The sequence below is a fragment of the Rhinoraja longicauda genome, chromosome 12 (genome assembly GCF_053455715.1).
Source record: "Rhinoraja longicauda isolate Sanriku21f chromosome 12, sRhiLon1.1, whole genome shotgun sequence".
NCBI classification, from domain to species: domain Eukaryota; kingdom Metazoa; phylum Chordata; class Chondrichthyes; order Rajiformes; family Arhynchobatidae; genus Rhinoraja; species Rhinoraja longicauda.
Genome location: NC_135964.1, coordinates 27,886,014 through 27,913,681, shown reverse-complemented (window position 1 = coordinate 27,913,681; position 27,668 = coordinate 27,886,014). Strand labels below are relative to the sequence as shown.

The 27,668-nt window shown below is 44.5% G+C and overlaps 1 protein-coding gene across 1 annotated transcript in view; it reads left to right on the top strand.

Moving 5' to 3' along the window:
• The first annotated feature begins 5,818 nt into the window (after positions 1-5,818).
• The window catches only part of phex (phosphate regulating endopeptidase homolog, X-linked), an 85,485-nt gene continuing 63,635 nt past the window's right edge, over positions 5,819-27,668 (top strand). The window contains exons 1-3 of the mRNA XM_078408714.1: positions 5,819-6,124; positions 18,636-18,701; positions 25,936-26,097. Of these exons, the coding sequence (XP_078264840.1) occupies positions 6,001-6,124; positions 18,636-18,701; positions 25,936-26,097 (352 nt within the window). The 5' untranslated portion in view covers positions 5,819-6,000. The remainder of the gene's footprint in view (positions 6,125-18,635; positions 18,702-25,935; positions 26,098-27,668) is intronic.

Genomic DNA, 27,668 nt, shown 5'->3' with positions numbered 1-27,668 from the left:
TCTATGCCTCTCATAATTTTATGTACCTTGATAAGGTCTCCCCACAGCACCTGTCGTTCCCGAGAAAACAATCCAGATCTGTCAATTCTTCTTGTAGCTAATATCTCCTAATCCAGGAAATATTTTAGTAAACCATCTTTCCAAAACCTTCACATCCTTCCTGTAATGGGACAACCAGAACTGCACACAATGTTACAAATACGGTTTAACCCAAGTCCTATAAAACTGCATCGTGACTTCCTGACTTGCATTCAATGTTCTGACCAATGAAAGTAAACATACCATATGCCTCATTTACCTCTATCTACTCTTGTTGCCACTTTCTGGAAGTTATGGATTTGGACCCCAAGATCCCTCTGTCCATAAATACTGTTGAGAGCCATGTCATTAATTAATTTATTTTCCCCTTGCATTCAACCTCTCAAAGTGGAGTTTGGTGCTTTCCTGTGCTTGCTTGGTTCACCTCCATCTGTCATTTCTCCACCCATTTCTGTAGCTGATCTATATCCCACTGCATACTTTGGCAGCGACCCCGACAATCTTGGTTAATCCTGTCCAGAAGAATCCTTTCCAATAGCTCCAGTGACATGAAGCTCACTGGTCTTCAAAACCCTGGAATCCCTCTACTACTTAAACAAAGGACCAACATTAGCTATTCTGCAGTCCCCCAGCGCCTTGCCTGTGGCTAAAGAAGATGCAAAGCCTTGCATGCGAATCCCTTTTTCTTTGTCAAGGCTTCCACAATCTTGCATTTCAAGAACCTGGGATGAATCTCGTCAGGTCTTGGAGATTTATCCACCTTGATGCTCTTCATGAGCCCCAACACCTCTTTGATCTTAATCTCACACTGTCCTTGCATATTAGTATTCATCTCACTGATCTCACTGTCCTCCACGTCCTTCTTGGTGAAAATGAATTCAAAGTATTCATTCAGTCCCACGTCCACATTTCCTGACTCCAAGCACAAGTTCCCTCCTTTATCCTTGAGCTGCCTTATTTTCCCCCGGGCTGCATTCTTGTTTTTAATGTAGATATAAAAAGCTTTGGGATTTCCTTTAATTCAATTCACCAAAGCTTTGATTCCTCATTGGAAGCTCCCAGAGGGCTGGCCCATTGGTGAGAAGCTGTCTAGCCAGACCCTGCTTATCCCCCATGGCCAGACGCAGTCAGTACAGGGAAACCCTGAGCAGCCCCTGCTCTTCCCCAAAGACCAGAGACCACGAGGATGGAGCTGGCGATGATGGTGGATGCAATGGGCAAGGAGCAAGGCTGGTAAGGGGCACTGCGATCTGGCCAACCGTGCCCTCGAGGTTGGCTGTGGGAGGCACCCCCTGGGCACAAAGGTGGACAGGAGAGTAAACCAGTCAGTTTGCAGGTCAACCCACATGTCCAAGGAAGGTGACGGCTGAAGGCCCACAGCAGCCTGGGGTTCGTTTGGGTCGGGCACCGCTCCTAAGAGCTAGAGCGTGGACTGGACCTTAAATGGTGCCAAAACCTGGCAATTCTTGCATGCTTGCATGGTTCAATGGTACTTTATTGTCACCTATTCGGCATAGTGGCGCAGCGGTAGAGTTGCTGCCTTACAGCGAATGCAGCACCGGAGACTCGGGTTCGATCCTGACTACGGGCGCTGTCTATATGGAGTTTGTACGTTCTCCCCGTGACCTGCGTGGGTTTTCTCCGAGATCTTCGGTTTCCTCCCACACTCCAAAGACGTACAGGTTTGTAGGTTAATTGACTGGGTAAATGTAAAAATTGTCCCTAGTGAGTGTAGGATAGTGTTAATGTGCGGGGATCGCTGGGCGGCGCGGACTTGGTGGGCCGAAGGGCCTGTTTCCGCACTGTATCTCTAAATCTAAAAAATCTAAATCTTCATTTTTCAATACAATTCAGTACATATCACCATACATAAGCACTTGGATACCTTAGATAAGCATCCCAGATACAGTAAAAGTGTAGTAGTTCATTGAGACAGTATACAGAGTCACCTGTATACTGTACTTCATTGAGACAGTATACAGAGTCACTGGTTTTTGGTGCCCTTTTCACTCAGGGGAAAGAAACTCTTCTTTCGGGAGGGTTATTTGGGGAAGAAGTGAGAATGGGAGGGTTCTGTAACCTAAAATTGAAGAATTCAATATTCATACTGTTAGGCTGTCAGCTACCCAAATGGAATATGCGGTGGTGCTTCCATTTGGCAATGGAGGAGGCCCAGGACAGAAAGGTTGGTATGGGAATTGGAAAAGAAAATGTTTAGCATTGGAAGTGGGGTTGGAGTGGTGTGAGGGGAGAGAGTGGGTTGAAGGTAGACACAAAATGCTGGAGTAACTCAGCGGGACAGGCAGCTTCTCTGGAGAGAAGGAATGGGTGACATTTCGGGTCGAGACCCTTCTTCAGAGTGGGTTGAAATGGTTTGAGGGAAGGGAGCGGGGTTGGAGTGTTTTGAGGGGAGGAGGGGGTTGGAATGGATTGGGACTAGAGTATTGGTCTATTAAGAGATCTGGAGTGAGGAGAGGGGATGTGTGTGGAATAGTGAGGAGAGAGCGGAATCATGTAGACTATGGATTTGGGGAATATCGGAGTGGTGGTGCAGGAAGGGGGGTATTAGAAACATAGAAACATAGAAAATAGGTGCAGGAGGAGGCCATTCGGCCCTTCGAGCCAGCACCGCCATTCATTGTGATCATGGCTGATCGTCCCCAATCGATAACTCGTGCCTGCCTTCTCCCCATATCCCTTGATTCCACTAGCCCCTAGAGCTCTATCTAACTCTCTCTTAAATCCATCCAGTGATTTGGCTTCCACTGCCCTCTGGCAGAGAATTCCACAAATTCACAACTCTCTGGGTTAAAAAGTTTTTTCTCACCTCAGTTTTAAATGGCCTCCCCTTTATTCTAAGACTGTGGCCCCTGGTTCTGGACTCGCCCAATATTGGGAATATTTTTCCTGCATCTTGCTTGTCTAGTCCTGGACAAGAGTGAGAGAAGAGTTGCAGTTGGTGTAAATCAAGCAGGGTGGCGGGTGCTGAGGAAGTGGGATTGGAGGCAACCAAGATGAAAGAAGAGTTGGGCAAAATGAGAGTAGACTGGAACGCTTGAGCAGAGAGAGAAGCAGCAATAAAATCAGAAGATTTAGTTAGTTGGTGATGATGGAGGAGGGGGAGTCAGGTTGGAAACCAGCAGGTTGAGGATTGATGAACTGGAGTAGTTTATTAATGAATGAGTGTGCTAATGAGGATAGAGTATGGATTGAGAAAGTGGAAGTAGATGAAAATTACGGACAGAGGGTAAATCAAGTGTAAGGAAGTGGTGCGAGTTGAGAATTGTTGAGCAGTTTAAATTGGTGAGGAATGAGGGGGAGCAGGGAGAGTGGGTTTGTGAGGTGTGAGGGGAGGAGTGGTTTATGATGGGGTGGGTGGGTTGTTTGGGAGGAGGGTGGGTTGTTTGGGAGGAGGATGAGTGATGATTGATGTGTGGTGACGCTGGTGAGCGAATGGGTGAGGGGTGAGGATTAACATGGAGTTGATAAGAAGTGATGGGCTGGTGAAGAGTGAGGAGTTGCATTGTGGCTCGACACAAAATGCTGGAGTAACTCAGCGGGACAGGCAGCATCTCTGGATAGAAGGAATGGGTGACGTTTTGGGTCGCGACCCTTCGGTCTGAAGAGGGGTCTTGACCCGAAACTTCACCCATTCCTTCTATCCAGAGATGCTGCCTGTCCTGCTGAGTTACTCCAGCATTTTGTGTCTACCTTTGCTGAAAAAAGGCATCTGCAGTTCCTTCCACACAGGGCGTCGACAGCGGTGATGCCTCGGCGGTGGTGAAGCCTTGCGACAATGGGGCCTTGACAGTGGGTGTAGCCTCGTGGGTAGACACAAGGTCGATAAGCGTGTGGAGGACCACTGTGAGGGGGGAGGGGAAGTACAATGGAGGTCCCGGCATGGGGTGGACAGCCGTGAGGGAGGCGGGCATGGAGAACAGTGGACAATTGGGGAGGGGGGGGGAACAAAGGATAATGGGGAACCGCTAGAGGAAGGGTGGGGGGGAAACAAAAGGGAGAGCTGGCTTGCTTTGTAACTGTCAGCGCCGTGGGTGGCTGCTATTTGTATACATTGGGTATGCAAACAAAGAATCTCACTGTGCCTAGTCACATGTGATAATAAAGTATTCCATTCCATAAAGCATTCCATTTCATTCCATTGTGGCACTGTGCTGTGGAATGAGGCAGGCGAATGATGATTAAGGGGGGCTCTGGGGGGGGGGGGGGTATTGAACATGATATCTAACACGTGTTATGTTGGGGTGAACATGTGGGTTGAGAATTGTGGAGGAGGTGGCGTCTCATGAAAAATTATTTGTGGTTGGCAAGGATTGAATGGATGTGCATGTTGTGCAATGGAAAGGTGATGATTGAGGAGTGGGGTCAATGATGAGTGAGTTGTGTGGGTTGTGGAGCGTTGAGAGCTTGGGAGCAGATGTCAGTGAGTGAGGTTGAAGGAGGGTATGTCAATTGAAATTTTGAGACGATTATCGAGTTGATAAGGTTCAAGGAGTCTTGATGAATTGAGGATGGGTGTGGAAGGAAGGAATTGGACGACTGAGAGTTGGTCCATAAGTTAGTAAGGATTGTGGTGGCTGTCACCTGGGGAGGATTAAGGAGAGAGTAAATTGCTGAGGACTGAAAGTTTGTGGAGTTCGGTGGGCAGAGTAATCGGGGAGTGGCGTCTTGTCTTGTAAAGGAAATTTGAGGAAAGCTAAAGAGTTTTAATTGAGGAGAGGGAATGGTGTGAACGATTGAGAGCAGAGAGTTGGTTGGGCAGATGGGGTGTGGTTGTGAGGATTGGAGGAGAGTGAGAAAAGGATTGGTGGAGAAGGTTGGTGAGATCGTGGAGAGTGGGTAAAAGTCAGAGGAGGCTGGCAAGAATTTGAAAGGGGTTTATGGTTTATGAAAACTAAGAAGGGGTGAATGATGTGAGGTTTATGGGAGCTGTTCAAACAAGGATCGAAGAGGTGAAGTGAGTTTGTGGAGAATGGGGGCTATGCTGGGGACTTGGATGGAGATTGATTTGAAGGATTTCAGATTATAGAGTAGTACGGGTAATTTGGGAGAAAGGAATGGAGACGGTTTATTGGGAGGATATGGCTTTTGAGGACGATGAGTTATTTTGGATACATTAAATAGTTGGAATGCAACTTCTAAAAACTTGGGCAAATATCTTTCCCTTGTGTGAATGTCCATTTCCTGCTGGAATTTCTGTGGAAAATGTGTTGCTTTCCCAAATCTTGTATTTTTTAGGTTTTTTGGCTGTAAAAATTGCAATTGAATAACACGAGCTTTGACAGATATAACTTCTGAGCTCTCTAGCAAAGCGTATAATTCAATAAGGACTGCACACCCTGCTTTTAATCCATTGAGTGCCAACAGCAGCAAATGCCTCTGCATGTTTTTATATACGTGGAGAAGATCATTGCCTTTGATACCCAAATTAGGGAAAGATCATTTTAAAATGTAAGGCAAGGTGTTGGAGAATTATAAGAATAATAAATAATATAATCTGTTAACATGACATTGCACTGTAAATGGTGTATTTCTGGTGTGGCATATCAGATTGGTATAATGACATTACCGATTGCTCCACTGCTCTGACTGCTATGTTTAGAGGTGGAGCCAGTCTGTAATACTGACAGTTGTGAACACCTCGGTTACTTTAGTTTGATAATTGCAAGCTGGGTAAGGAATTGTTGCTGTGCTTGGCGTGACAGATATAGCCTAATACAATAAATCTCAGTGCTGTCTTAGTCAGCCGTCAAGTTGGTGGCTGAACTTAAACCAGGAACTACAGCTTTCCAAGTAGTGTACAGGGGAGGGAGAGCAGACACTGTTCTTTCTAAGAGAGGACAGGCTGTCTACAGTACTCCTTAGACAGAAACCTTTGTTCAAACTTTGGAGCACCAGCCTTTCTGTAAAGAGGGAGAGTGATGTGAAGCACTCCTGGACATCATGCAGATGGAAGTACTAGAGAACGCAAAACCTACAACAGGAAGGTGTCGAAACAAGCGGTTGAAAGTAGCCCTCTTCTTGTCTGTGACTGTAACTGTGGCTCTCGGTATCGTACTGGCACTTGGTAAGTGATACTCCATGAGTTGGTCTGCAGTTTCTGGCTCTCCATCTCATAGATGATTCAACTTCATAGTCATAGAGTCTGAAGAAGGGTCTCGACCCGAGACATCACCCATTCCTTCTCTCCAGCGATGTTGTCTGTCCCGCTCTGTTACTCCAGCTTTTTGTGTCTATCTTCAGTTTGAACCAGCATCTGCAGTTCCTTCCTACACTATCTTTTCTCCTCCTGATCTAATGCATCTCTCTAAGATCACCCCTCATCCTTCTGGGCTAAAAGGAATAAAGTCCTCGCCTGTCCAACCTCCCTAAAGCCCACAGCCCCGGCAACATCCTCATAATCCTCTCTGCACTCTTTCCAGTTTAACAACATTTTTCCTATAACAGCGTGAATAAAACTGAACACAATACTCCAAATGTGGTCTCACCAACATCTTTCAGAACTCTAACATAACATCCCAACTTCTATACTCAATAGATAGACACAAAGTGCTGGAGTAACTCAGTGGATCAGGCAGCATCTCTGGAGAAAAATTATAGGTGACGTTTCAGGTTTGGACCCTTCCTCAACTGAAAGTCGGGGGTGGGGTGGTGGGGGTGAAGAGCTGGAGGCAAGAAGGGGCCAGAACCAATCAGGGCCAGCAACAAATTACCTCAGGCGAGGTAGTGCCCACCACTCCTGACTTTGTCTGAAGAAGGGCCCGATCCGAAAAGACACCTAATCTTTTCCTTTGGAGATGCTGCCGAACCAGCTGAGTTCCTCCAGTACTTTGTCTGTTTTTGGTATAAACCAGCATCTGCAGTTCTTTGTATCTACTTCTATACTCAATACCCTGACTGATAAAGGTCAGTGAACTGAAAGCCTTCTTGACCACTCTATCCAGCTGTGACACCTTCTTCCTCTGAGTCTGCACCTGATCCATGTTCCTGTCAATGTTTCCTTATTCATGTACCTGTCTAAATATCTTTTGACAAGTCATCATAACATACAACACAGAAGCAGGTTCTTTGACCAACCGAGTTCATGCCGACCATTAGCGATCACACATTCGCATAATCCCACAGCAATCCCATTTTATCTGAGTCTGAAGAAGGGTCTCGACCCGAAACGTCACCCATTCCTTCTCTCCTGAGATGCTGCCTGACCTGCTGAGTTACTCCAGCATTTTGTGAAATAAATACAATTTTATCTGGAATATCTTGGCTCCTATCCTCCTATCCATACTGATTCTACCATTTGCCTACTTACTGCGGGCAATTTACAATGGCCAACTGACCTGCACATTTTGAGATGCGGGAGGAAACTGCAGGACCCAGGAGAAACGGTGCAAGTTCCACACAGACAACACCCAAGGTCAGGATTGAACCCAGATTGCTGGTGTTCTGAGGCAGCGACTTTACTAGCTGCACCATTAGGCTGCCAATATATTTTGTAGCTATTTGGATGTAACCGTTAGAAAAAGACAGATTTTTCTTAAATCTATTTAGGCACATGATTTAATTAGTGTGTCAATCTATTACTCTGAATGTCAGGGTTGTCATTCACAAAAGTTCATGGACACTGTCTTGCCTTTGAAACTGCAATGTACAGTGCTCTCCATAATGTTTAAAGCCAAAGACCCATCATTTATTTATTTGCCTCTGTACTCCACAATTTGAGATTTGTAATAGAAAAATAATCACATATGGTTAAAGTGCACATGGTCAGATTTTAATAAAGGCCATTTTTATACATTTTGGTTTCACCATGTAGAAATTACAGCTGTGTTTATACACCATTTCAGGGCACCATAATGTTTGAGACACAGCAATGTCATGTAAATGAAAGTAGTTATGTTTAGTATTTTGTTGCATATCCTTTGCATGTAATGACTGCTTGAAGTCTGCGATTCATGGACATCACCAGTTGCTGGGTGTCTTCTCTGGTGATGCTCTGCCAGGCCTATATTGCAGCCATCTTTGCTTGTGCTTGTTTTGGGGGCTAGTCCCTTTCAGTTTTCTCTTCAGCATATAAAAGGCATGCTCAATTGGGTTCAGATCGAGTGATTGACTTGGCTACTCAAGAATTGACCATTTTTTAGCTTTGAAAAACTTATTTGTTGCTTTAGCAGTATGTTTGAGATCATCATCTTGCTGTAGAATGAACTGCTGGCCAATGAATTTTGATGCATTTGTTTGAACTTGAGCAGATAGGATGTGTCTATACACTTCAGAGTTCATTATGCTACTACCATCAGCAGTTGTATCATCAATGAAGATAAGTGAGCCAATACCTTCAGCAGCCATACATACCCAGGCCATAACACCCCCACCACTGTGTTTCACAGATGAGGTGGTATGCTTTGGATCTTGGGCATTTCCTTCTCTCCTCTATACTTTGCTCTTGCCATCGGTGACTCCATAGTCCGAGGGACGGACAGAAGATTCTGTGGCAGCAGGAGGGACTTGAGGATGGTCTGTTGCCTCCCTGGTGCCAGGGTTCAACACATCACAGACCGGCTTCAGAAAATCCTAGCGAGGGAAGGCGATCAACCTGAAGTCGTTGTGCACGTGGGCACGAATGACGTCGGGCGGAAGAGGAAGGAGGTGCTACAGCGGGAGTTTAGAGAGTTGGGAAAAACGCTGAGAAGTAGGACGTCGAAGGTAGTTATCTCTGGACTGCTACCGGTACCTCGTGCTGGTGAGGCCAGGAACAGAGAGATAGAGGGTATGAATTTATGGCTGAGGGACTGGTGCAGAGAGCAGGGATTTAGATTTCTGGACCACTGGGATCTCTTCTGGGATAGGGGTGACTTGTACAAAAGGGACGGGTTGCATCTTAACAGCAGGGGGACAAACATTCTGGCAGGCAGGTTTGCTAGTGTGACACCTGTGGCTTTAAACTAAGTAGTGGGGGGGAGGGGTTAACAAATTGTGAATATGAAGATGAGGTAAAAGGGAATACAGGAGATATTGCAAAAGACTCTCGGAAGAATGGGAACAGAAGTTCTAGAGCGGAAAAGAAATTAAGGGCAGGGCCAATTGTGAACGATGTGAGAGGGGAGGTAAATACAGAAGTTAAAGTGTTGTACTTAAATGCGCGTAGTATAAAAAATAAAGTGGATGAGCTTGAGGCTCAGTTAGTCATGGGCAAGTATGATGTTGTAGGGATCACTGAGACATGGCTACAAGAGGACCAGGGCTGGGAACTGAATATTCAGGGGTACACAACGTATAGAAAAGACAGACAGGTGGGCAGAGGGGGTGGGGTTGCTCTGATGGTAAGGAATGATATTCATTCCCTTGCAAGGGGTGACATAGAATCAGGAGATGTTGAATCAGTATGGATAGAAATGAGAAATTGTAAGGGTAAAAAGACCCTAATGGGAGTTATCTATAGGCCCCCAAACAGTAGCCTCGACTTAGGGTGCAAGTTAAATCAGGAGATAAAATTGGCGTGTCAAAAATGTAATGCTACGGTGGTTATGGGAGATTTCAACATGCAGGTAGACTGGGAAAATCAGGTTGGAAATGGACCCCAGGAAAGAGAGTTTGTAGAGTGCCTTCGAGATGGATTCTTAGAACAGCTTGTACTGGAGCCTACCAGGGAGAAGGCAATTCTGGATTTAGTGTTGTGTAATGATCCTGATCTGATAAGGGGACTAGAGGTAAAAGAGCCATTAGGAGGCAGTGATCACAACATGATAAGTTTTACTCTGCAAATGGAAAGGCAGAAGGGAAAATCGGAAGTGTCGGTATTACAGTATAGCAAAGGGGATTACAGAGGCATGAGGCGGGAGCTGGCCAAAATTGATTGGAAGGAGGCCCTAGCAGGGAAGACGGTAGAACAGCAATGGCAGGTATTCCTGGGAATAATGCAGAGGTTGCAGGATCAATTTATTCCAAAGAGGTGGAAAGACTCTAAGGGGAGTAAGAGACACCTGTGGCTGACAAGGGAAGTCAGGGACAGCATAAAAATTAAGGAGAGGAAGTATAACATAGCAAAGAAGAGTGGGAAGACAGAGGATTGGGACTCTTTTAAAGAGCAACAAAAGTTAACTAAAAAGGCAATACGAGGAGAAAAGATGAGGTACGAGGGTAAACTAGCCAATAATATAAAGGAGGATAGCAAAAGTTTTTTTAGGTACGTGAAGAGGAAAAAAATAGTCAAGGCAAATGTGGGTCCCTTGAAGACAGAAGCAGGGGAATTTATTATGGGGAACAAAGAAATGGCAGACGAGTTAAACCGTTACTTTGGATCTGTCTTCACTGAGGAAGATACACACAATCTCCCAAATGTTCTAGGGGCTGGAGAACCTAGGGTGATGGAGGAACTGAAGGAAATCCACATTAGGCAGGAAATGGTTTTGGGTAGACTGATGGGACTGAAGGCTGATAAATCCCCAGGGCCTGATGGTCTGCATCCCAGAGTACTTAAGGAGGTGGCTCTAGAAATAGTGGAAGCATTGGAGATCATTTTTCAATGTTCTATAGATTCAGGATCAGTTCCTGTGGATTGGAGAATAGCAAATGTTATCCCACTTTTTAAGAAAGGAGGGAGAGAGAAAACGGGTAATTATAGACCAGTTAGTCTGACATCAGTGGTGGGGAAAATGCTGGAGTCAATTATAAAAGACGAAATTGCTGAGCATTTGGATAGCAGTAACGGGATCGTTCCGAGTCAGCATGGATTTACGAAGGGGAAATCATGCTTGACAAATCTACTGGAATTTTTTGAGGATGTAACTAGGAAAATTGACAAGGGAGAGTCAGTGGATGTGGTGTACCTCGACTTTCAGAAAGCCTTCGACAAGGTCCCACATAGGAGATTAGTGGGCAAAATTAGGGCACATGGTATTGGGGGTAGGGTACTGACATGGATAGAAAATTGGTTAACAGACAGAAAGCAAAGAGTGGGGATAAATGGGTCCCTTTCGGAATGGCAGGCAGTGACCAGTGGGGTACCGCAAGGTTCGGTGCTGGGACCCCAGCTATTTACGATATACATTAATGACTTAGACGAAGGGATTAAAAGTACCATTAGCAAATTTGCAGATGATACTAAGTTGGGGGGTAGTGTGAATTGTGAGGAAGATGCAATAAGGCTGCAGGGTGACCTGGACAGGTTGTGTGAGTGGGCGGATACATGGCAGATGCAGTTTAATGTAGATAAGTGTGAGGTTATTCACTTTGGAAGTAAGAATAGAAAGGCAGATTATTATCTGAATGGTGTCAAGTTAGGAGGAGGGGGAGTTCAACGAGATCTGGGTGTCCTAGTGCATCAGTCAATGAAAGGAAGCATGCAGGTTCAGCAGGCAGTGAAGAAAGCCAATGGAATGTTGGCCTTCGTAACAAGAGGAGTTGAGTATAGGAGCAAAGAGGTCCTTCTACAGTTGTACCGGGCCCTGGTGAGACCGCACCTGGAGTACTGTGTGCAGTTTTGGTCTCCAAATTTGAGGAAGGATATTCTTGCTATGGAGGGCGTGCAGCGTAGGTTCACTAGATTAATTCCCGGAATGGCGGGACTGTCGTATGTTGAAAGGCTGGAGCGATTGGGCTTGTATACACTGGAATTTAGAAGGATGAGGGGGGATCTTATTGAAACATATAAGATAATTAGGGGATTGGACACATTAGAGGCAGATAACATGTTCCCAATGTTGGGGGAGTCCAGAACAAGGGGCCACAGTTTGAGAATAAGGGGTAGGCCATTTAGAACGGAGATGAGGAAGAACTTTTTCAGTCAGAGGGTGGTGAAGGTGTGGAATTCTCTGCCTCAGAAGGCAGTGGAGGCCAGTTCGTTGGATGCTTTCAAGAGAGAGCTGGATAGAGCTCTTAAGGATAGCGGAGTGAGGGGGTATGGGGAGAAGGCAGGAACGGGGTACTGATTGATAGTGATCAGCCATGATCGCATTGAATGGCGGTGCTGGCTCGAAGGGCTGAATGGCCTACTCCTGCACCTATTGTCTATTGTCTATTGTCTATTGTCTGATATAAGTTAATCTTTGTCTCATCTATCCACAAGACCTTTTTCCAGAACTGTGGTCACTCTTTTAAGTATTTCTTGGCAAACTGTAATCTGGCCATCCTATTTTTGCAGTTAACCAGTAGTTTGCATCTTGCAGTGTAGCCTTTGTATTTCTGTTCATGAAGTCTTCTGCGGACAGTGGTCATTGACAAATCCACACCTGACTCCTGAAGAATGTTTATGATCTGTTAGACAGATGTTTGGGGATTTTTCTTTATTATAGAATTATTCTGTCATCAGCTGTGGAGGTCTTCCTTGGCCTGCCAGTCCCTTTGCGATTAGTAAGCTCACCAGTGCTCTCTTCCTTCTTAATGATGTTCCAAACAGTTGATTTTGGTAAGCCCTAAGATTTGGTTGATGTCTCTAACAGTTTTATTCTTGTTTCTCAGTCTCATAATGGCTTCTTTGACTTTCATTGGTACAACTTTGGTCCTCGTGTAGATAAACAGCAATAAAAGTTTCCAAAGGTGATGGAAAGACTGGAGGAAAGACTAGGTGCTGAGAGCTCTCTTATACCTGCATTAAGGAGGCATTTAAACACACCTGAGCAATTACAAACACCTGTGAAGCCATGTGTCCCAAACATTATGGTGCCCTGAAATGGGGGGACTATGTATAAACACAGCTGTAATTTCTATATGGTGAAACCAAAATGTATAAAAATACCCTTTAATAAAATCTGACAATGTGCATTTTAACCACATGTGAGTTTTTCTATTATAAATCTCAAATCGTGGAGCACAGAGGCAAATAAATAAATGATGGGTCTTTGTCCCAAACATTGTGGAGGGCACTGTATGTGGTGTTTCAAACCAGTTAAATCATATTAGAAACTTAGTTATCTATGGCAGTGAAGGGCACTATCAAGCTATTATTACTCTTGGTCCTTGAGTCAGCCGTGATGCAGTAGAATGCAGGGTTTATATTTCATTCCGAAATTGACCATTTGACCCATTACGTCTATGTTGACTCTCAGAGCAATCCTCTCAAACCTCTTTTTTCCTGTAGCTTATTGTCTCGTATGCCCATAAATGTCTGTGTAGGAGTAATTTACAGGTCAATTAACTCACACATCTTTAGGATGTGGGAGGAAACAGGGCCACCTGGAGGAAACCCACTCAGTCATAAGGTCCTAAGGGATAGTGGCATTAGACCATTTGGCCCATCAAGTCTACTCTGCCATTCAATCATGGCTGATCTATCTCTCCCTCCTAACCCCATTCTCCTGCCTTCTCCCCATAACCTCTGACACCCGTACTAATCAAGATCACTGAGGGTCACAGAGGATACATCACTAGGCCCTCAAGCCTGCCCCAACTTAAATGTGATCATGGGTAATTTGCTCTAGGCCTTAACTCCTCTTCTGTGCCTGTTCTTTGAGGCCTTCAATTCATTTAACCATCTCTTTAAATGCCCCCCAATGATCCAGACCAACTGCAAGAGGTGGTGAGTTCATGCACACCTCAGTTTTAAATCATCAACCACTAATCTTGCAACAATGTCCTCTCATTGGAGACTTCTACTTGAGGAAGCATCTCAACAGCTACCCTACCATGTTCCTGAAGGATCTTAGCTCCTAAATTGTTGAATACGACCACCTCTTTCTTATAAGCTCCAAACTAAACAGACCTAGTTCTGTAACTGCACGTGATAGGATAACCTCCTTATCCATCAGTTATCTTTGTAAATCTCCTTTGGAATGCCTCCAATGATATTGGATCCTTTTATGTAAAGGGAACAAAACAGGCCTCACTGACACCGTGTACAACCAACCCTCTGTGCACACATCCCTATTTCTAAACTCTAAACCTCTTGCAATAAAGGCTAACATGTCATATGCCTTCCAAATCACCCATCAGTTTGACTAAATTGATTGAGTCTTTTGAAGAAGTAACCCATGATGATGAAAGTAGTGCATTGTTATAGTCTACATGGACTTCAATGAGGCCCTTGATTAACAATTTGGATGGGAATGTAAGACAAGATTAGTAATTTTGTGGATGGCACCAAAATTGCCAGTTTTCCTTGGTGACCTTAGAGGTTTATAATATCATGAGGGACCCAGGCAAAGTGAATGGTTTAAGGTGAGGGGGGAGATTTAAAGGAGACACGAAGGGCAATTTTATTACACAGAGTGATGAGTATGGAACAAACTGCCAGAGGAAGTGCTGCAGGCAGGTACAATTACATAATTTAGAACAAATTTAGATAGGTTCATGGAATTAAAAATTTTAAGACAAATGCAGCCAAATAGGACTAGCTCAGGAAGGCACTATGGTCGGCCTGGGTGTGTTGGGTTGAAGGCGTATGTTACTGCACTGTATAACTCTATGACTAGCTATTTCTTCCTTAATTATACACTCCAGCATCTTATCAACGACAGAAATTAAGCTAACAGTCCTAAAGTTATCTGTTTTTCTCGTCCTCCCTCCCTGAATAATGGAATCACGTTTGCAGTTTTTTAATTCATTATATGCTCCAATCTTTGATTTACTCTTTAATTTGACCTCCTTTTTCAATCTTTCTCATAGAATCCCTCTTTCTAACAGGAATAAATCTGCTGAGTGCTATGAACAAACTATTTAAATATCTGCATTGCTCATCCAGCATCACACCATTATAAATGTGTTTATTTGTGGACATTGGCTACAGACTCTTGGTTTGCCCCCCCACCACCCAAATTGTATCCAGAACTCTAACTTATTGTGATCACTCCCTCAGGGACCCTTAACGAAAACATCTTTCATTAATATTATTACATTAAACATGATAATATATAAAACAGCTTGTCCCTGGGTAGAGTTTGTTACATACTGTTCTAAGAAATAACCCTGACACTACAAATTCCTCCTCCTCAGTACATTTACCAGTTTCAGTAGAGTCATGAAACAGGACCTTCAGCCTAACTTGCCCGCACCGGCCAACATGTCCCAGCTACACTACCCCCACCTGCTTGCGTTTGGTCCATATCCCTCTAAAGCTGTCGTATCCATTTGTCATATCATTATGGATAATAAAGTTACCTATGTTTCTTTTTACATGCCATTGAAACTTCCTCTTATATGATTCGTCCTATCAAGAATCCACACCCTCCTATTCATTAATTCCACCAAACCAATTCCATATCACCACCCAGTGAATTTATATTGTTATTCACCACTGCTCTGATTCCTTCCTTGATTAACAAAGCTGTCTCACCTCCTTTGTCTTTTTACAAAACACAATGCGTTATAGCCAAATGAAACTCATGGACTTCATCAACTTCACCACCAATTTTCATCCTGCACTCAAGTATACTTTGACCATCTCCCACACTTCCCTCCCCTTTCTTGATCTCAGTCTCCATCCCAAGAAATAGACTATTGACTGACATCTACTACAAACCTACTGACTCCCACAACTATCTCGACTACACTTCTTCCTACCCTGTTTCCTGCAAAGACTCTATTCGCTGCTCCCAACTCCTCCGTCAACGCCACATCTGCGCCCAAGATGAGGTGTTCTATACTAGAACATCTAAGATGTCCTCATTCTTTAGGGAACGGGGGTTCCCCTCTCCCATATATATGAGGCCCTCACTCGTATCCCCTCGGTACCCTGCAGCTCCACCCTTGCTCCCCCTCCCCTTAGTAGCAACAGAGACAGAGTCCCCCTAGTCCTTACCTTCCACCCCATCAGCCTTTGCTGACAACACACAATCCTCCAAAATTTTCGCCACCTCCAACGGGATCCCACTACTAGCCACATTTTCCTGTCTCCACTCCTTTCCGTCTTCTGCAGAGACCGTTCTCTCCGCAACTCCCTGATCTACTCATCCCTTCCCACCCAAACCACCCCCTGCCACTCTTCCCTTCCCTTACTGGCAAACCCAGCCAGGAAAGGCTCTAACTAACCTCATGCTGCATTCAGTGCTCCCAATATGGCCTCCTTTATATTAGATAGACCAAGTGTAGACCAGGTGACTGTTTAGCTGAACACTTGTGCTCAGTCTGCAAAGGTCTGTTGGATCTCATGGTTGCTAACAATTTTAACTTCTTCCCATTTCTACAGCAATCCCTCTGTCCTGGGCCTCCTCCATTGCCAGAGTAAGGCCACCACAAACTGGAGGAACAATACTCGTAAACCGTTTGAGTTGCTTAAAACCCAACAGGTCAATGAATGCTCCAATTTTAGACTGCACCCCCTCCATCTCTGCTGCAACTTTTCAATGATTGTTTTCTTGCAATAGAACTTCCAATGGGCTCAGAGTTGAGGGAGTTGCTTTGACATTGAACGACATGTCTCTTAGAGTGAGGTCAATTAAACAATACCAGATGGCACCAATGCTACTCCCTTATTAAATATTCCAAAGTGGAACATGCACTACTAAAATTCTGTTTTTCTGCATTCCATCCTTGTTGAGGAGGCAGCAGATTTAAACAAAACCAAAACTGGAAGCAGCAACAACAATTATATGTCTTCTGTGTCTGATTGTATGTGAGAGCCACATGGAACATTTCCATGCCTAAGTGTTAGCACCTCAGAAGGTACTTCGTTTGACCCTTTGTGCAGGTCACAAGTCCAGAAAGGCCTTCAAGAGCCTGTCTTACTAACTGGAGGTGCAAGAAATGAGTTTACAGTGTGGTGAAGCCAATTTGCTTTTGTATATGCCCATGGGGGTACAGTTAATATGTCAATGCAGCAGCTGACAATGACCTGGATCATTCATCCAGAGCATGAGTTCAAATCTCACCAGGACAGCTTCAGTTCAGGTAATTTAACAAAATCTAGATTGTTTTTTCTTGAAAGCTGGTCTTAGTAACAGTAGCTATGACGATACCGGAGCACCATAAAATAAATCACAATTACCGGTCACTGCCTCGCAGCTCTAACAACCCGTGTTCAATTCAGCCCAGAACACTGTCTGTGTGGAGTTTGCAAGTTCTCCCTATAACTGTGAGTTTCGCCTAGTTTCCTTCCACATCCCAAAGATGTGCGGGTTTCTTGCCCCTTGTATAGGTGGGGTGGACGGAGAATCAGGTGGCATTTACGTGTGAGAGAATAGGTTGCAGTGAAGGGTGGGATTGATGATATTACTCTGACCAACGACCTCTTTACCTTTGTAAGGGAATCTGTCATCCTTACCCAATCTGGTGTATGTTTGACTCTTGCCTTATCAGGTCGTTATAAATATTGGCATTACTAGTGTTATCCGTGTCTTGTGAATAAATGAAAAAGCAATAAAGGTCATCCCAGGTTATGAGCTCCTGACTTGGGTATAGCCTGTACATCAAGTGAGCAACTTGGAAGACTGAAGGGCTGGGTTTGTCGGTTGCTGTGGGACTGCAGACATCATCTACTAGGTAGACAAAAAAGAGGTATTGATGCTTTCCACTCAGTAGCTCCCTTTGCAAGTAAATACACCTTATGTAGATACGAATGAAGGGCAGCAAGGGGCTGTTACTAAACACTTAACGAGGCCTGGAGGATGAATACTTATTCAGTGTTTAAAAAAAACGGAACTCAATTCGATGTGACTTGACTTACTCGTAATGTAGTAAAGTGTCTCAAGTTGTTTCTCGGGAATATCATCAAATAGCGCTTTATACAGGAACTAAACATACCAAGACAAGGTAGAGAAAAAAATAAGTTTTATGGAGGAGAGGTTTATGGAAGAGATTCCAGGATGATGGATCGAGGCATTTGAGGGCACATCAAAACTTTGGCACTGGACTAAGGATATGAAGAGTGAATATTTTAAATATCATAATGATACAGGAGGCCAATTGGCCAATTGGGCTCATTCTGCCTCCCGGGAGCACTCCAACAGCCCCTGTTCCCTTGTCCTTATTTTCCAATACCTCTCAATTTACTCAGACATGCCCATCAACAATCCTTTTGTTTCCTTTTACTGTTAACTTACTCTCAGGGCAATATACAGCAGCTGACTAAGAGCAATGCACAGCAGCCAACTTACCATCCAGTTTTGTCTTGTGGGAGGATCGTGCAAACTCTACACAAGCATGCCAGGGTCAAACCTGGGTGGTGGGAGATGTGAAGCATTGTCAGATGAGCCCGCAGCGATGACGGGTGAACAGGATCTGTTATAAGGGCAGGCACTAGGGACCTGAACGGCCTTAGATTGGCAGAGGGTTGAAGACAGTACCTTGGCCAGGAGGCCACACCTGAAGCTAAGTAATGTAAAAACCAGGATTTTTGTTGGTAACTTTGGGCCTGTTGAGCTGTGGTCGTGGTATTGTGGGAATGAAAGCAGGCTGTTGGATGGGGCTTTGTGCCAGTTGCTCTCTGCTGCAGTTTACTTGTAGGATTTACAGTTCGAGGTCATAAATCATTCACTTCCAGCTTGAGAAAATCTCAGAAACTGCCCAGAAGCAGCTGTTACATGGCCACACTAGTATTAAATCAATTTCGGACACTGCATAGCCAAATAACCTTGAAAATAGCATGGCAGATTGTTTCCGGAAATGAGAACCCTGAAATCTGATTTGTTTTGTGTCTGTTTTATTTGCAGCTGCCAATCGAGTGATCAGTCTGCACTCTGAGGAGTACTGCCTGACAGCTGAATGTGCAGAGGCTGGTAAGTGGCCACTTTATTACATCTGTAGAATTATGGGTTTTTTCCTTCACAGGATATGGTCAATGGGGCTGGGGTTTATACCATTCCCTGTTGCTTAGAAAGATGGATCTTTGCAATTGCCTGAAATCCCAGCTTGTTTTGTTGCACTTTATAAAGGAAGCTCCATTTATGGACCTCGGACAGGGCCCTGATTTAAATTCTGTTCCAAAAGGAAGTGGCTCCGACAGTACACTAACAGGGAAAGTAACAAAAAACATCACTGGACATGTTAGTCTTGCTTGGATGGTTAAGGAACTTTGTAAATAGCAGGGAACAAAGTTAGGAGATACAAGATGCAAGAGATTGCAGATGTTGGAACATTTGGACCGCTTGAGGATCTCGGTGGGTCAGGAAGCATCTGTGGAAAGTCCGAAGAAGAATCCCGACCCAAAACGACATCTGTCCATTACCCTCCACAGAGGCTGCCTGACTTGCTGAGTTCTTCCAGCAGTTGTTTTTGTTCAGGGAACAAGGTTTCTTATGCTTGGGGGTCCTTCATGCTCTCTCTTTGAAGGAGTTTGACCCTTCAATTTCAGTTAAACTTGCCATAGACTCGCTCTTTCCCAGAGGCAGAGAGAGCGAAATAGGAGAGAGAGAGAGAGAGAGAGAGAGAGAGGGAGAGAGGGAGAGAGGGAGAGAGAGGGAGAGAGAGGGGGAGAGAGGGAGAGAGAGAGAGGGAGAGAGAGGGAGAGGGAGAGGGAGAGAGAGAGGGAGAGGGAGAGGGAGAGGGAGAGGGAGAGGGAGAGGGAGAGGGAGAGGGAGAGGGAGAGGGAGAGGGAGAGGCCAGGACTATACTCCTTCAGGCACAGCAGGCGGAGGGGGTGATCTTATAAAATGTATAAATCGAATGCACAGTCTTTTACCCAGAGTAAGGTAATCAAGAATCAGAGGACATGGGTTTAAGGTGAGAGGAAAGATTTCATAGGAATCCGAGGAGCAACATTTTTTTTCACAGAGGGTTGTGGGTATAAGGAACAAGCTGCCAGAGGAGATAGTTGAGGCAGGTACTATAATAACATTTAAAAGACATTTTGACGGGTACATAGATAGGAAAGGTTTGGAGGGATGGCTTGGTGGCATCTTGGTCAGCTTGGGCAAGTTGGACAGAAGGGCCTGTTACTGTTCTGCGTTACTCTATGACTCTCATTCCACATGAATTCCACTGCTCCAGTCTTTGTCCACAACCTGTGACAATCCAGAAGTAATCCCATAACCCACAACTTGGTTTCAAATTAAGAATATTGCCACTTCCTTCTTTCTCTGAAGTATTTATCCAGTTTGCCTTGAAAGGATGCAGTGTTTTTTTGTGGTTAATCCTGCCATACACCAGCAATCTGTGTGAAGAAAATTAAATTTTATCCGTGCTTTTGGTGGCAATTTTAAGTTCAGTGGCCCTGAAGCAAAATAAATATTTTTTTCCCCCTCACTCTCATAAAAGCCATCAAAATATAAATCTCCTCTGTCTGTGTTGTAAAAATAACCCCAGTTTTTCAAATCTCATTTCTTCAATTCTGCAGTCTCCCCTCCGCACTCCACAGATTCTCTGCTGCTCACTCCAACGTCTTTCTTGGAGGGCTCCAGACCACACACATTGCTCTATTTGTGGCTGACCCAATGAATATATCATCCTGTACTTCTTTACTCTCAAAATCCCCAAGAGTCTCTAATGTTTAGTTGTGATTTGCACTGGGACTGGAACAATTAAATTCCTGCTTGCTGCAGCTTTACAGGTGCATTGATACATCAAGACATCAACTAAATGTACAATAATAAATCATCCAATAAACTATTAGTTAACCTCCAATACCTTTGTCCAATGAAAGTTGTGCTTGCACTTTCCGGCCACTTTTTGGGTAACTCTTCCTTCTGAGGTCGTTCCTCAGGGATGAGGGTGACTGGCTTCTACTCTGGTTCTGTTGGTCCCCAGGTGGGCCAGTGACGGAACTGCTGTCCCTGCCGTGGGCAGGGCAGGAGGTGGGAGGCCATGGGTAGCTGGTGGTGCGATGGTCACTCTTTCTGCCACTCAGGCAAGTTCTCTGCTCCCAATCCCGAGAGCTCCATCAGCTCCCTTTCCACTATGAATGATCATGGGCGGGTAACTTCCAGGAGTTGGTGAGGAGGTTTCAAGGAATCTTAGATCATCACATCTTAAATCTTTTCCCCGGTCTAACAGTGGCAGGGCTCAGAACGGAGTGCCTCTTTCAGGAATCTGGTGCAGGGTGTGTGGACAATGTTGACAGTCCACCTTGTGGATGTCTACCAGATTTTATAAGACTTTTCTTTGCCTTCCATCACAGTGAGGGTGTGCCTGGAGCAATCACTGTGATGGCTGTTTGTGTAAAAATTGTATCTGTGTGTCCTGTGCTTTTTGTTGTCTACTGCCGGACCCTGACGTGAGAGAACGCTGGCGTTGTTTATTCGCCGCTTCTCCGTTAGGATAGTTTGTCTGTTTGTTTTTATGTTATGATTGTTTTTGTAAAGCGCTTTGAGCTTCTGGTAAGGCGCTATATAAAATAAATGCTTATTATTATTATTATTATTATTATAGCTGAGTTGGGCCCATTTGCCTGTGATTGGCCCATATCCCTCAAAACCCTTCCTATCCAAGTACCTATCGAATTACCTTTAAAATATCGCAAGCTTTGTTTCGTATACACACCGCCCTCTGTGTGATGGAATTGCTCTGTGGATCTCTCCTTGTTCTCTTCTGCCAGCGGTGCTTGGTCTACAGCCATCCACTTGCTTCACTTGTGTGCAGGGGTTGTCCATGAGGGATCAGACTAGCTCTTCACTGCAAGGCTCCCAAAATGGACTGCTTCAGTTCACCTCCTACACTTTTAGTGGAGGTCAGCAATGTTGACCACAAAGTTTGTCCCGCCGACTTTCTGTGTTTGGGTTAAATCATCTGTATATTCAAGCTAACACAAATCAAAATTCTCTTAAAAAAAATATCCATGCCATCTGTCTTTGATGACCATGCATCTTTAAATGCTGACTAATTTATAAACTGCCTTGGATTGTATAAAAATGTAAAAAAATTCTCCAGATAAACTAAGATGAAAATTGAAGATGCTAAAAACACTCAGCAGGTCTACAAACTCAGTAGATCAAAAACACAGAGAACATTTCCCACCTTGGATCTTGTGAGTTTGTAACGAAGGTGGAAGCTTCCACCCGCAGCCTGGGGAATGAACATATTCAGCGCACACACGTGCCTGTATCTAGGGTCTAGCCTACATCCAATTCAGTTGTGGATAGTGGTGCCTTCCCAGACCTTGGTTGCCATGACACAGGCGAGCTGCAGGATTTTGAGGACACCATTAAATTGCAGAGACATGGTAATCAAGATTTAAAAAATTTAATTAAGATCTTGATGGCATGACCAACATTTATTGCTTTTCCCTGAGTTAAAGTGGTGGCACATCCCTTGTCGAATTTGTTTATTGCCATAAGTCGGTGTGTCAGGTAGAATCTGTGGAGGGAAATGGACAGTTGGCATTTTGAATCGGGCCCTTTCATCTGGGCAGTCTGGCCCTTCATCTGGATTGGAAGAGTAAAGGGGAGGGAGGCAGAATAGTGAGGTGGAGGAGCGGTGGGACAAGATTTGGCAGGCATTGAGGTGGATCCAGGTGCGAAGTAGTTAATAGGCAAATGGAAACAGGTGGGGGAGGTATTTGTGGATATATTTTAGTTTAGTTTAGTTTATTATTGTAACATGTACCAAGATACAATGTAAAGCTTTTTGTTGCAAGCGATCCAGTCAAAGAAAAGGCTATCCACGATTATACATATACAAGTCATGACTGCAGTATAGCTGGTGAGAGGACGGTTCAGTTGCCTGATAATAGCTGGGAAGAAACTCTTCTCTGGATCCACAGATTCGCTGCATGAATTCCTGCTGGAATATTGGGCGCCGGGGATCACTGTTCTTGGGTTTTCAGCGGGCATTGCATGGAAACAGGCTCATCGGCCCAGCTTGCCCTTGCCGTCCAAGGTATAACAGGTTGACCAAAACTGAACACAATACTCCAACTGTGGCCTCACCAGCCCAGTAACATACCATCCCAACTTCAATACAGAAAACTCTGACTGATGAAGGCCAATGTGGCGAATGCCTTCTTGACCACCTTATCAACCTGTGACCCAACTTTAAAGGAAGTATGTACCTGGACTCTTAGATCCCTATGCTCTACAAACACTTCCCAGAGCCCTGCCATTTTCTGTGAAGGCCCTGCCCTGGTTAGACTTCTCAAAATGTAACACCTCACATTTATCTGCATTAATCTCCATTAACCATTCTTCTGCCCACTTGTTCACTGTGTCCCTATCCATAACTCTTAAAGCTAACAAAACAGTGGTCGTTGGTCCCAAAAGGCTCAACAATGAACACGTTATCCACTTGCCCCTCCCAATTTCCAAAGACTAGATCAAGCGTTGCCCTCTCCTATGTAGGGCCCTCAAAATATTGCCTGAGAAAACTTTCCTGAAGACATTTGACAAATTCTGCCCTATCTAAACCTTTTGCACTGTGACAACCCCAGTCAATATTGGGAAAGTTAAAATCCCCTACTGTCATGCCTGATCACTGCCATGACATCCTCCTTAATCAATAAACCTCACCCCCTTCTCTTTCATCCCAACCTCTCTCTCTCCTGTAGCATCTGTACCCTGGTACAATAAGCTGTGAGTTTTGTTCCTCTTACCCATGTTTCTGTAATGGCTATAATGTGCCACTTGCACATATTTCCGTGCCCTGAGTTCATCTGCTTTACCCATCAGGCCTCTTGCATTAAAATCAGAGCAATTCAATCCATCAATCCTTTCTCTTTCCCTGCCATGCTCTTACCTATTCTGTCCACTGAACTTTCTTTCGTCACCATCCACACTGACTTCCAGCCTCTCACTTGCTTCGGTCCTGCACAGGATCCTGTCCCCCTGCCAATCTAGTTTAAATTCACCCATGTAGCACCAGTGAAACTGCTGCCAGGATATTGGTTCCTCTCCACTTCAGATACAAACCATCCCAGTTGTACAGGTCACCTCTTCCCCGGAAGAGATCCCAATGATCCAAAAATGTGAATCCCTATCCCCGTGCCAGCTCCTCAGCCACACATTCATCTCCCCATCTTCCTGTTCCCACCCTAACCAGCACATGGCACTGGAAGTAATCCAGAGATCACTACCCTGGAGGTCCTGCTTTTTAGCCTTTTGCTCAACGCGCTATACTCATTTTATCATCATATCATATCATATATATACATATCATATCCTATATATACAGCCGGAAACAGGCCTTTTCGGCCCTCCAAGTCCGTGCCGCCCAGCGATCCCCGCACATTAACACTATCCTACACCCACTAGGGACAATTTTTACATTTACCCAGCCAATTAACTTACAAACCTGTACGTCTTTGGAGTGTGGGAGGAAACCGAAGATCTCGGAGAAAACCCACGCAAGTCACGGGGAGAACGTACAAACTCCTTACAGTGCAGCACCCGTAGTCAGGATCGAACCTGAGTCTCCGGCGCTGCATTCGCTGTAAAGCAGCAACTCTACCGCTGCGCTACCTCATTCCTTTTCCTACCTATGTCATTAGTGCCGACATGCATGACGACTTCCAGCTGCTCATCCTCTCCCTTGAGAATGTCATGCAGCCACTCTGAGACATCCTGGCCCCAGGGAGGCAACACCCTAGAGTCCTGCATGCGGCCACAGAATCTCCTGTCTATGCCCCTAACTAAAGAGTCACCTCACACTAGATTACCCTTCCCTGCTGTGTCTCAGAGACAGTCTCCGTGCACAGTCCTGCCTAGTGTTCCTGCTCAACCCAGACGTGTCATCCCATTGAACAGCATCCAAAAGGGTTTACCTGTTTTGAAGGTGAATGGCCACTGGCCACAATGACCATACGTCTTGTCAAAGAAGCTCTCATTCTCCCAGGTGGTCCTGAGGTCATCCAGCTGCAGCTCCAGTTCCCCAACATGGTCTCTAAGGAGCTGCACCTGGACACAACGTATGAATGACCCTCAGCAAGATTGAGAGTTGCTGCTATTTTCATATGAAATTTAATAGAAATCCAATCTGGTGTATTTCTCATGGTGAAAGGAATACTTTAGCCGGCCTACTCCTTTCGGAACAAGCTGTCATCACAAATTAAATTCCATATCCCCTAATCAATCTGATGTTCTGCCAGGCAGTGTTGGGTGGGGCAGGCTGTTATCATGTCCCCCGTGGTTTGATCATCATTCACTGGTGTAACTGGCTGATGTTCTAATCTGCTGCTGAATGTTGGGTGACCAGTTCTTCCATGGTTTAGGGTCGCCCAGCTGCTTGGCAACCCAGTTGTTAGGCTGATGAGTCAGATACAAGGCTGTTTACTCCCCAAGCCTTCCTTTAAAACACTTTTGTCTTTTGGCTTGAGAACTGGGAGGACTGAGTTCATGTCCAAAACAGTTCAGGAGTCAAGAGTGTTTAGTTGTCAAATAGACAAGGAACTTTTTCACTCAGAATTATGAATTTGTGGAATTCTCTGCCACAGAGGGCAGTGGAAGCCAAATCACTGGATGAATTTAAGAGAGAGTTAGATAGAGCTCTGGGGGCTAGTGGAATCAAGGGATATGGGGAGAAGTTGGGCACGGGTTACTGATTGTGGATGATCACAATGATCACAATGAATGGCGGTGCTGGCTCAAAGGGCCGAATGGCCTCCTCCTGCACCTATTTTCTATGTTTCTATACACCGGAAGCAGATGAGTGACATCTTACTGCAGCTGCTTACTGCAGCTTTACAGGTGCATTAATGCAACAACACAACCAAAAATATACAATGATCAATAATGCAATAAATGATCAGTAATGCTAGGTAACAAGACTTTAATAGTGTAAACCAAACTATGGATGCAACCTAACAAAGCCCATAGTAGATAATTCCTAGGGTAGGGTTGTGGTTAGGGTTCTGCTGTGTGGTTCAGAGCCGAATGATTTTTAGGAGATCATGTATTGGATTGGGAGATCTTGAAGATCACTTCTTGTTTGTTTACTCATTGGGCTGAAGACATGGATGTGACAAAATGATATGAATATTGCATTCAGACTCAAGAACTGTGGTAACATTGCAATGGCTTTCACCCAAGTGCTTGCATTAAGATCATTAGTGTCAGTGCTATTTGACTGTGTTCTCGTTTCCTCTTCCAGCTGTTTTCATATTTAACAAAATCAACTGGTCGGCAGATCCATGTGACAACTTCTTCAATTTTGCTTGTGGAAGGTGGCTGAAGGAGACTCCCATCCCTGAAGATTATTTCAGCTATGGGACTTATGCCTGGGTTCAACAGAATGTCAAAGTCAAGCTACGAGGCAGGTTCACTTAAAAGATATATATATATATATATATACTAATAGGATTGAATTGATGCATACTTTTTCCAATTTTGAAAGAAAGGTCATGAATTTACGCCTTTTAGATTTGTGAACAAGAAATGAATGTGTGCTATTAATGGTATTTGCTGACAGGTTGGTCAAGACACATAAAAATGGGCTCTGCTGCTTTGAACAATGCCAGGGCATATTTTCAGTGATCTGCAGAAATATTTTCAGTGGGAATATGTGGACTGGGTCCACCTGCCTTTTTCCAAGGGGATGATAAATGATGCTCTTATTTAGTTTCACAATTTTGTGATTTGAAGGAGTCAACAAACACAGCTGTGAATGTAGACACAAAATGCTGGAGTAACTCAGTGGGATAGGCATTCTATCCTTCTGGATAGAAGGAATGGATGACGTTTTGGGTCGGGACCTTTCTTTAGTCTTCACAGCCCGTTTGAGTCATTTTAATAACTGCTCAGTATTTTAGTTCTTACTATTTTATTATAAGAAGGACATTTGAAAAAATAAAAATATTGATTATTGGGAATCAATGTTCTTAATGTGTTTAAGGACTCGATCTATGGTGCTTGTCGATCCCCAGGGGGAAACTGGTCAGACTAAACTGTGCATTCACTTACTTGCATTTCCGATATTTAGGAACAGCTGGCATTTAAGCACACCACAAGGAAAAGTACAGTGGGATTTCCACATTTTTGTTTCACTCATCTGGGAACGTGCAGGCTCAATGATTGAGTGGATGAAAATAAATAGTGTGCACAGTATCTGGGATCAAATGGTGAACACAATGAGTGAGCTCTGATCATTAAAGCTCTGCTTTTCCCTGGGTTTAACTGATAATCTAGCCAGCCCTGCCGTTTCCTTTCAAAGCTATTAATGGGACAGCAGAATTTGAGATCTGATGTTGAGTCTAAGGAAGGTTTCAGACCCAAAATGTTGCCTGTCCATTTTCTTCTGCAGATGCTGCCCGAACCCTGAGTTCATCCAACACCTCAACATCTGCAGTCTTTGTGTCTCAGGCTTTGAGATCTGACTGTTGGGCCATGAGTGAGAGACAGGGCTGAGTGTCACTTGTTTACTTACAGTGGTTAGCACAGCAGACAGGCGCATCAGGAGTTTGGCTGTGAATCTGGCTCGGTCCATTTTCCATCTTGTTAAGTGAAAGGACACTAAACCACACCAGCCGCAGATCAGTGGCAACCTCTGCCACAGTTCCTGATACATAGTTTAGTTTTTATTGGTTCCCCTTGGAGGGCTGAGCTAAGCCAGTTGTTCAGACACCAAGTTTGGGTCTCTGAAATGATAACCGTAGTATTCCCGCTTTTTAATCTTATGTCATTGCTTATCTGAAGCTGTCAGCTGGGCTAACTTGTGTAATGTCCCATTTGATTACGCCTTTGGAGTAATGTCCCATTTGATTCACTTTTTTCTGTGATGGGGAAAATCCAGCTGGCTGGCTTTTGATCAAACATCGGCTGGTCTGCATCAGGAATGCTTATTCAGGGCAAGGAGTAGTCAGGATGCTGTCCCCAGCTGAGAGTTGC